Raw genomic sequence first — 10,322 nt, 5'->3', positions numbered from 1 at the left:
GCAGTCACAAAACTTGTTCGGTTCTGTAAGCTAAATATCATTATCCTAGGGGAAATCTTGTTCCGTTCCGCAAAATATCATTATCCTAGGGGATATTTATACTTTGCGGAACGAAACGGAATCACAATTTATAGAGTTGAAGACAAGGATTGTACACAATGCTGACTGTAATAGTGATATTTCAGCTTTATTAGTGCATTCACATTCAAATTATATGGCAAACATGGTTTTAAATTTAATTTGTTTACGATAATAATATAGTTTCCAACACGCACACTTAGGTTTGTAGGTAAGAGCGTCGGTCTTCGGATCGCAGAGTCGCAAGTTCGATCCGGGAAGTTGGCAGTTACTTGCGGAGAACAGGTAAGTACGGGTTCAGAATCCGGGAACACCGTTTAGGTTAACTGCCCATCGTTACATGACTGAAATACTGTTGAAAACCGACATTTTTGTATTTTATTTATATGTTGTGATTTCTAAAAGTGACGAGTCTTCATTAGCAGGATAGGTAGCCTGCGATTTTGTTTATGCATCATGAATGATTATTTATATGTGAAGTTTATACAAGCATTATAAGAAAATTGGTATTGAATAACAAATCTTGTTCCGTTCCGTTCCGCTAAATATCATTATCCTAGGTCATATTTATACTTTGCGGAACGAAACGGAATCAAAATAAATAGAGTTGAAGACATGGTTTGTACACAATGCTGACAATAATAATGATATTTCAACTTTATTAGTGCATGCACATTCAAATTATATTGCAAACATGTTTTTAAATTGAATTTGTTTACGATAATTATATACGTTTCCAACCCGCCCGCTTAGATCAATAGGTAGGAGCGTCGGTGTCTACATGTAAGTTCGATCCTTGGGCGGGCAATGTTCTCCGTGCCGATTTGATAAGACATTTAGTCTGACATCATTCGTCCTCCACCTCTGATTCATGTGGGGAAGATGGCAGCTACAAATCTTGTTCCGTTTCGTTCCGCTAAATATCATTATCCTAGGGGATATTTATACTTTGCGGAACGAAACGGAATCAAAATAAATAAGAGTTGAAGACAAGGTTTGAACACAACTCTGACTGTAATAGTGATATTTCAGCTTTATTAGTGCATTTAATTTCAAATAAGATATATATACATGTTCTCAAATTTAATTTGTGAACGATAATTAGATAGTTTCCACATTTCTGTATTTGATTTATATGTTGTCATGTCTAAAAACAAAGTGACGAGTCTTCATTGGCAGGATAGGAAGCCTGCTATTTCGTTTATGCATCATGAATAAATGTTTATAAGTGAAGTTTATATCAGCATTATAAAGGAGGAAATTTTCATAAATAACAATTATTAAATCTTGTTCCGTTCCGTTCCGCTAAATATCATTATCCTAGGGGATATTTATACTTTGCGGAACGGAACGGAATCACAATAAATAGTATTGAAGACATGGTTTGTACACAACGCTGACTGTATTAGATCTGTAGGTAAGAGTGCCGGTCTTCGGATTGCAGAGTCGCAAGCCGTTCGATCCTCGGGCGGGCCATTTTCTCCGTGGCGATTTGATAACACATTGAGTGTGACATATTCGTCCTCCACCTCTGATTCATGTGGGGAAGTTGGCAGTTACTTGTGGAGAACAGGTAAGTACGGGTACAGAATCCAGGAACACTGTTTAGGTTAACTGACTACGTTACATAACTGAAATACTGTTGAAAACGGTGTTAGATCCCAAACAAACAAAGATAGTTTCCACATTTCTTTATTTGATTTATATGTTGTGATTTCTAAAAGTGACGAGTCTTCATTAGCAGGGTAGGTAGCCTGCGATTTTGTTTATGCATCATGAATGATTATTTATATGTGAAGTTTATACAAGCATTATAAAGGATGAAATTGGTATTGAATAACAAATCTTGTTCCGTTCCGTTCCGCTAAATATCATTATCCTAGGGGATATTTATACTTTGCGGAACGAAACGGAATCACAATAAATAGAGTTGAAGACATGGTTTGTACACAATGCTGACTGTAATAGTAATATTTCAGCTTTATTAGTGCATGTAACATCAATTTATATATGACAAGCATGTTTTCAAATTTAATTTGTTTACGATGATTATTGATATTTTAATACAAAATGAGTGTACTGGATATGACGGCCATTGGACACATATTAAAGAGGTCCTGATATCGCCAAAAAATATTTAGATTGTCCACTCATTTTTTTTTCATTCGTCAGTTTATATGAATAATAAATATTAAATTACTGCAACACGTGTAAAACATTTAAATATATAAATTTTATGGCGATAGGATTTCCTATATTGAACAAGTCAAGAACATAGTTTTTTAAAACAGGTTGCATGTAATAAATTCATGTACCTGTAATATACCAAGATGAAAAATTCCACTGAGAAGAAAAAATAAATCTTGTTCCGTTCCGTTCCGTAGAATATAATTATTCTATGGGATATTTATACTTTGCGGAACGAAACGGAACAACTGTTTGCAGTCCCGAAGATTTTATATAAATAATGTCCATTTACACGTGGGTATTCAGATGGTTCATTTCGAAAAAGCCCTAGATCGACTGTTCGCTAGGCAGTTTCAATATTTCATTATTTTTATTTAATAAATTTAGATATTAGTAAAAAATTGCTGTGCCCCGTGTGGTGCCTCAATGTTTGTTCCGTTCCGTTTCGTTCCGCAAAGTATAAATAGCCCTTTTTTAAACTTAAGATAATTGTTCTTCGTTACACTCACATCATGTATGCCAATAGTTCATAAGTCTCAAAGAGTTATCTCGTCTTTAAGAATTTTGCTTTTAAAAATTATATATTTTGGTAACAACCAGGGTGTTTAAAATGTTAACCTTAGAGAGTCCTTCAATCCGTCTGTCTGTCTGTCTGTTCCTAAAAATTGTTTCCTAAGATCACTTTTAAAGGACTTGGAACTTTTCCAACAAATTTACTTAAAATAGAGAAAAGTTGAAACATTAGTTATATATATATATTCATCCTGCGAAAATTGGCCCTTAATTATGATTATCTGTTGTATAAACATAATTTCCTTATTAGCTAGGCACGCAAACTAAGAACTCAAAAGATTTTAAGTTCATTCAGGTCATTCATTCGTTCAATGGCATAATTGAATGGACAATGGCCCAGTGTTGCTGGGGTTCTAACCGGTAGGGGACTTATGGATTGTTTTCAATACTATGATAATTGCTTGTTTAGTCAAGTTTATCCATGTTTTTGAACTCATTCAATATATTAATAAAAGAAATATTCTCACAATGTTTGATGTCGATGCAAAAAAAAATGTGACCTTCATACAGTATTAACAAGCAGGACATTGACAGATTCTAACAGCTCATTTGAATACTAGGTTCTCAGGTGAGCTACATTAGTTCGAATTATCAAATTTACTATTACCCACCCACCGTTCCGTTTAAAATTTGAATTGTTGTCCGAGTCTAATTGCTCAAGTATTAAAACAATTTCAAATTCATTCTTATGAAAATTGAAATAGTTTTTTGACCCAAGGTAACCAAAAATTAATCTTGTCAAATCTTTAAATGAGACAAAAAGTTGAAGAAAACTATGATCTAGGCTTTCCTTTTATTTGACTTTTTGACCTACTTTGTTAACCCAAGATGACCCATAATCTAACCTGACCAATATATCATAGAAATAAACATTCTGACAAATTTTGTTGAGGATCAAATAAAAAAATGACATTTTGAAAGTAAACAGGGTTAAATCTAGTGATGTAGATTTGTTTTACCAAGATGAATCATTATCAAATATACAAAGTTTGATATCGATTGTAGCTAATTTCATTGGTTCATATCAATATGTGCGTAGTCTGATTAGACAAATTGTAGTCCAAGTGGTGTAAGCTCAAGATATTACACGTATGCCATTTGGATAGGCTTCATCTTAAATATGAAGTATAAACCTTCAATATAATGGGTTTTGAAAGTAGAGTTGTTATATACTCCATTGGAAACAGAAATTACCCTTCATTTTTAACGCCTTTTCATTGATTTAGAAAACAGAAACGCTATTTAATGAACAATTTAGATGACAAGAAACATACAGATTTTACGTCATTATTATGTCTAACTGTATTTTTCTTTCAAATGTCTAATTATTTTCAAATGATAATATGCTTTTGCTATTTTCCGACATACAAATTTACATTTTATGCAAAAAGTCATACATTAGATTTTGCATTGATTTTATAAGTTTATTTTTTTTTATATAACGAATACAGTTTTCCTTGCTTGATACTAGTACTTGTACTTTAGTCAACTCAAAGAATCCTTCAGTTTACATTCTCGTTTCATAACCCTGACATAAAAACGTGCTTTCACAAGACCACATCTTTATAACACCCTTTCGCAATTGATATATTTTTGTGAACGAGACGGCCATGATGACCCTTATTAATCGCTCACCAGAGGCTACTGTTTACATGGACAAGATCTAAATACTGGGAAATTCCTTGTTCAGCAGACCGGAAGGATTTGAGCTTTTTGTAAAAGGCTACCTGATGATATTTGCTGTAAAATGTCATCAAAAGCAACCAAGTGATCGAGTTAAGAGTTTTGTTTTCTATTTTTAGCTCTTGCTGCAGTTTCTGCTATTTAGCAATGCTGAGCTATTTCTCTATTTTAGCAAGTAAAATAGCATTGTAACCTTAGCGACTGTAGGATGTCATGTAAAGTTTTAGCTCTGGTGGCCACCCGAACCATTTAAGCAATTTTAGTAAAGAAAAACCTAAGAACCATACTCGTATAGTTTCATCACTATTTGCCAAGGAACTGATGAGATTTTAAGTACAATATTATCGACAGAAGGCGGACACAGAGGTACCACAGTAGCTCATATATAGCTTAATTATTGGATATAAAAATAGAACCATTAATTTCAAATTTATTGATATACATACAATGTATAATTATAAGAAAACAAGGAGTTTATATAAAAAGTATAAAATCACATGTAATAAATAATATGTTCATTAATAAAAATACAGACTGCTTTTACTAACATTTCATAAGAATTACACCTGTTGCGCTGAAGATGGATATGTAACAGATAATAATGTAGTAAAAAAGGTTCCGATATATTGCTACATTAATGGTGACGACCTAGGCATAGAGTGGTGATATTTGTCCAACCCGTTTTATCAAGCCAACTCTGGAATGAAATTGGCAACTGTACTACAAACATATTCACTGACGTAAATGCTAGAAACTATAATTGTACTTTTGAATTATATAAGGAAGTCTGTGGGAAATACTATTCTTTTTCACTTGGTCAACTCGTGTAGCTTTCCTTCTAAAACTTTATCGGGATCTTCATCATTTTCCCGAATTCGTTTCAACAAGCTTTGTCCTTGTTCATTTATACTATCATCTGAAGGAGGTCTAGGTAAGGAATCAATCCGCTCAAGAGTTTTCCGGTCCTCCATTTTCACTTTTTCAACAACTTCTGTATCGCTTGGATGACTTATTGCATACAATTTTTCGCCAAGCCCGCGGAGACGTTTCCCATATTCTAATTTCTGGTAATTATTTTTGTTAACTCCATAAAATCCAAACATAGCGCCATAGCAACAAGCGGCAATGACACCAGTGCTGTCACTATCACCACTATGGAACATTGATCTACTGCACAGGTCAGGCCACGTGCCATCATAACTCAGGAGAGCGTCGTATGCGATCATAGGAGCGTCATGACCACTTGAACCTCCCCATCCACTGTAACTGAGCGATTTATAAAAATCATCACGTTCTTTCACGCCAAATACTTCTGGAAATTTCGGATCCTGTAGGCCGTCAGAAATGCCTCTGAGTTCTAGATATTCGGTCCATCGCTTAGTAAAGTAGTCCCATGCATTAACGTTATCCTTCACGTCTATATTACTATCTTTCACATATTGTAGAGCTTTAGGCAATGTTTCCATTAATCCCGCACCCCAACTCTTCACTGGTTTTCCTTGAATGGCATATGATGTAAATAAAGCGGCAGCTAGAGCTCCTAAGTACCCGGTTGGATGGTGATGTGTCATACGCCCCGATTCAACACTTACTGCAATAAGATTGCCTATATCTTCAGGTTTTGGATAAAACAGTCCTATGCACATTGCCCTCATCGCCGCCCCGCAACCACCGCCCCTTGCATTAAATGGAATGATGTACCCGCCACGTCTTGATGTCTTTAACATGTGACACGAACCCATACACGTGGCACCTGGTGCTCTGCCGGTCATGTCATTCATGCAACTTTTGTATTTGTCGGCAATCTTCATATACATTCGTTCCTGTGGTTCTGGCTTTAAGCCTTTCGATTCCAGGAAGTTAATAAATTCTACAAGGCCTTCGGCTGTCGCTATGTGCATTACAGTATCGTCACTGACCATCCAGTTTTTCGGGTTTATTTTGATATTGTCTACACCACCCAACTGTTTCGCTTCTTCGTGTATCAATTCTCCAGAGTGACAAAACTCCCAGGATCCATTTTTGTAACCTAGAGCGTCACCAACACCGCTTAAAACCATAGCAGCTTCATACCTTTCCTTCAAACTTACTCGATTAGAATTCGCCATTATAAATATTTGTCTCGCTATAACTGTCCTTTTTAAAGAAACTATGTAAACCCTGAATAAATGTCGATTTATAAACACAATACTACACATCCATAAGTTAAATAACTAGCGAACTACCACTGTTATTTACTTTAGTAAATACTAAATAGTAACATTTACGCCTTACACGATAGTTTCGCCTTTATATTGACTATCTATATATAGATATTCTATATGCCGTAAATTTATGTGTAACACAGACAACTCTAGCTGAGTAATCTGACTAAAGAAATGTTAAGAGTGATTTTTCTTTACATATTACAAAAGCTATACCAAGCACGTCAAGCGATCAGACAGTGCGTATCATCTGGGTGACAGTCGGCCGGGTTAACTATGTAGTGACATACTTGTAAAACCAATAAATCTGCCGAAAGAAATAGAATTTAATTTAGTAACTTGTACGTCTACTGAAGTACATCAAATTAATTTAAATCAATTGATTTCTATTTTTTACTTGTCTGTTTCTTTACTAGTTGATGGTTGAGGGGATTTTTCCTGCTTTTCTTTCACTTTTTCAGGGTGACTTATAGTAAACAATTTTTTACTAATCTCTTTCAGACGTTCTCTATATTCAAGATTTATGTAATTGTTTTTATTGACACCTTTAAACCCAAACATTGCACCATAGCAACATGCAGCGATTACGCCCGTGCTGTCACTATCCCCACCGTGAAACATAGCCCTATTACACAGATCAGGCCATGAGCCGTCGTACCCGAGTAAAGAATCATACGCGATCATAGGCGCATCATGGCCGCTTTTCCCGCCAAAACCTCCACGCATGTGTCCAATCGAACTGTAGAAGGCGTCCCGTTCCTTAACGCCAAACTTTTTAGGAAACTTGGCAGAACTTTTTCCATCAGTTATACCTCTTAACTCTAAATACTTCGTCCACTTTCTTGTGAAATAATCCCAAGCTTCGACGTTTTCTTCGACGCATATATTACTTTCTTTGATATACTCAAGGGCGATTGGTAGAGTCTTCATAAGCCCAGCTCCCCATTCCTTTAATGGTTTTCTCTGAATTGAATAGGAAGTGAACAAGGCCGTGGTTAAAGCCCCGAGATACCCTGTAGGGTGATGGTGGGTAATGCGTCCTGACTCAACACTTACTTGTATAAGTTTTTCTAGGTTCTCCGGATGTGGGTAAAACAGTCCTATACACATAGCCCTCATGGCTGCTCCGCATCCACCACCACCTTTATTAAACGGAATAATATAGCCTCCACTTTCTTCTGGTTTCAAAAGTTCGCATGAACCAACACATGTTCTACCAGGTGCTCTTCCTTTCATATCGTGCAGACATTCTTTATAGTTGGTGGCAATTTTTGCATACAGTTGTTCTTGGGGTTCTGGTTCCGATTTATCACTGTTTAAGTTATACCACTCTATTAGAGCCTCTGCCGTTGCCATATGCATTACTGTATCATCGCTGACCTTCCAGTCTGGCAACTCCACTTTGATTTTGTTCAAACCTCCAAATCCTCAAGTTCCTCGTGTATTTCTTCGCCCGAGTGGCAGAATTCCCATATGCCATTCTTGTATCCTAAAGCATCCCCGGCTCCGCTCAAAACCATAGCCGCCTCATACCTTTCCTGCAGACTAGTCCCTATAACACTCCTCTTTAGTTTGTCTAAAAGACTCATCATGAAAGAAATTTTATTAGGAATTTTATTAGGAATGCGATCACTCGTACAACTTCGTAATGAGCTACTGCAGTATATGTGAGAATTTTCGTGAGGCTACATATATTGATATTGCCATGCGATTAGTCGATACTCATATGCAGTAGTATGTTACGAAGTAGTGAATAGATTTAAACACAAGATATATGCAGGTCATTGGCTCAAGCTATTTTCGCCACACGTTTCAAATGCAAAAATGTCCACGAATGAAAAAATCCGGTTTCTTTTTTAACAGATGTTTACGTATGAAATAAATGAAGGGAGATGTCAGTCTAAAATGCTATTTTCCCAGTTAATTAATTAGATATAGAATATCTGTTCAGCTACACATCCAGTAGATCTATTTAATGTCTTCCCAGATTCAATAATTGTAAAGTTATCCAGTCATGAGTGCTATTATCTTTCATTTAAATTATGTTTAAACGGTTCTATAATTTATCGCGAAACAAATGGTTCTACATTGGTCGTATACCTTTAATTTCACGGTTGACTTATTTCTAGTTATTTTTACACCCTAGCAAGGGAAACTGAAATGGACTCGCCCAATAAGTATAGCTGATTTCCAGCTTTCTTTTAATTTCACTGCCGGTGGAAGTGCATACTTTCAAGGTAAATACGGCTTGCCTACATGATAAATGAAATTGCATAGAAAGATGTTAGATCTAGATAACATTTTCACTAAATATTAATGAATTTACATAATCATTGTAAATTGTGTTTCTAATTTCAGTTCATCCGTAAACGCAAGCAATTCTGACTGGTTCCCAAGTTATACGCTTCACGAACTGTCAATTCGGTATTGACGTTGGGGATTTTCTCTATACATCAAAATATCCGATAAATATTCAGTATGCCATTTAGAACAACTAGAACAGTTCGTACTACTCGCCCTGACGGGACAGTTGAAACTAGAACCTATACCGACGGTGACGACGGCGGATCGTTTGGTGGCGGCATGATGGATTTCGGAGGATTTAGAAATAAGTTTGGAAATATGAAAATCAGTTTCGGTGGAGGTGATAGTGGAGATGGGGGGTATAGCTATAGTCTCGGTGGGGGTGGAAGACAAACCCAGCGAGGATGTGTTTCTGGAAGAAGTCACCGCAAGGAAAAGAAAAATCCATTTGCAGGGCTGGGGAAACAAAGCTATGAGGAAATTGTTAAGAAGTGTAAGGAAGAAGGTTGCTTGTTTGAAGATCCAGAGTTTCCAGCAGAGGATGCTTCTATCTTCTTTAGCAAGTCACCTCCGAGACCATTTGAATGGAAGAGACCATCGGTATGATAACATTCATTTACTTTCACTTCATTCCATTATCCAATAAGTGATTACCTGTTACTTGCATTTTAAATGCATCAATTGATCTTTTCTATCTGATAATCATTATCATGCCATGTTTGATCATATAAAGCTTTGATAAAAATACTTTTATAGTTTAGTGCAAATTTAAATCACCTTTCTAAAAAATCTGTCCAACTTTATATTAATATGTTACATTCTGGTGCTACTTTGTAAGTCAGTTACATTTTGTAGTAAATTGTTACCTACTTTGGTCTAGCCAATATATGTCAAGTTGTCAACAATGTATTATCTGATATTTCAGTTTTTTAAATATTTTTCATTAATATAGTAGATCTACTTTGACTGTGTTTACTTTTATTCCTTGTTTAAGACCTTTATTGAGTAATTGAGAATCAAATATATCTTCAAAACCTACTGGATTTAATTCTTAAATAATAAATAGATCTAGTTTCACCCTGTTTAAGAACCATGCATTATTAAATGATGCCAAATTGACAAATATAAACTGCATGACTGTGCAGACTGACCTATGGCAATTAAAGGGTCTTTTTAAAGCTAAATATTTACTAGTACTTTTACTTAAAAAGTGTAGACAAAATGCCAAAGCAACCAAAAGCTACATTAAAACTGCATTACTTAGTAAATACTTACTTGGTAAATGGATCTGAT

General features: G+C 35.5%; 2 protein-coding genes across 11 annotated transcripts in view; one reads left to right on the top strand and one right to left on the bottom strand.

Annotated features, from left to right (window-relative positions):
- Positions 1-4,941: 4,941 nt before the first annotated feature.
- LOC132732535 (uncharacterized) lies at positions 4,942-8,580 on the bottom strand. The gene is given in 3 exon segments (XM_060719012.1): positions 4,942-6,734; positions 7,122-8,152; positions 8,155-8,580. Coding segments are annotated over 3 exon segments (2,598 nt in total). The 5' UTR covers positions 8,318-8,580; the 3' UTR covers positions 4,942-5,330.
- A 270-nt stretch (positions 8,581-8,850) lies between these two features.
- The window catches only part of LOC132732466 (calpain-B-like), a 47,905-nt gene continuing 46,433 nt past the window's right edge, over positions 8,851-10,322 (top strand). For all 10 annotated transcript variants that reach the window (XM_060718896.1, XM_060718959.1, XM_060718935.1 and 7 more), the window contains exons 1-2: positions 8,851-8,962; positions 9,084-9,629. In XM_060718896.1, coding sequence (XP_060574879.1) covers positions 9,204-9,629 — 426 coding nt within the window. In that variant the 5' untranslated portion in view covers positions 8,851-8,962; positions 9,084-9,203. The remainder of the gene's footprint in view (positions 8,963-9,083; positions 9,630-10,322) is intronic.

Source organism: Ruditapes philippinarum, unplaced genomic scaffold, assembly GCF_026571515.1.
Source record: "Ruditapes philippinarum isolate M1 unplaced genomic scaffold, ASM2657151v2 ctg424_1_1_1_1, whole genome shotgun sequence".
NCBI classification, from domain to species: Eukaryota; Metazoa; Mollusca; class Bivalvia; order Venerida; family Veneridae; genus Ruditapes; species Ruditapes philippinarum.
Note: the sequence above shows the minus strand (reverse complement) of the source record. Positions and strands in the feature narration are given on the sequence as shown.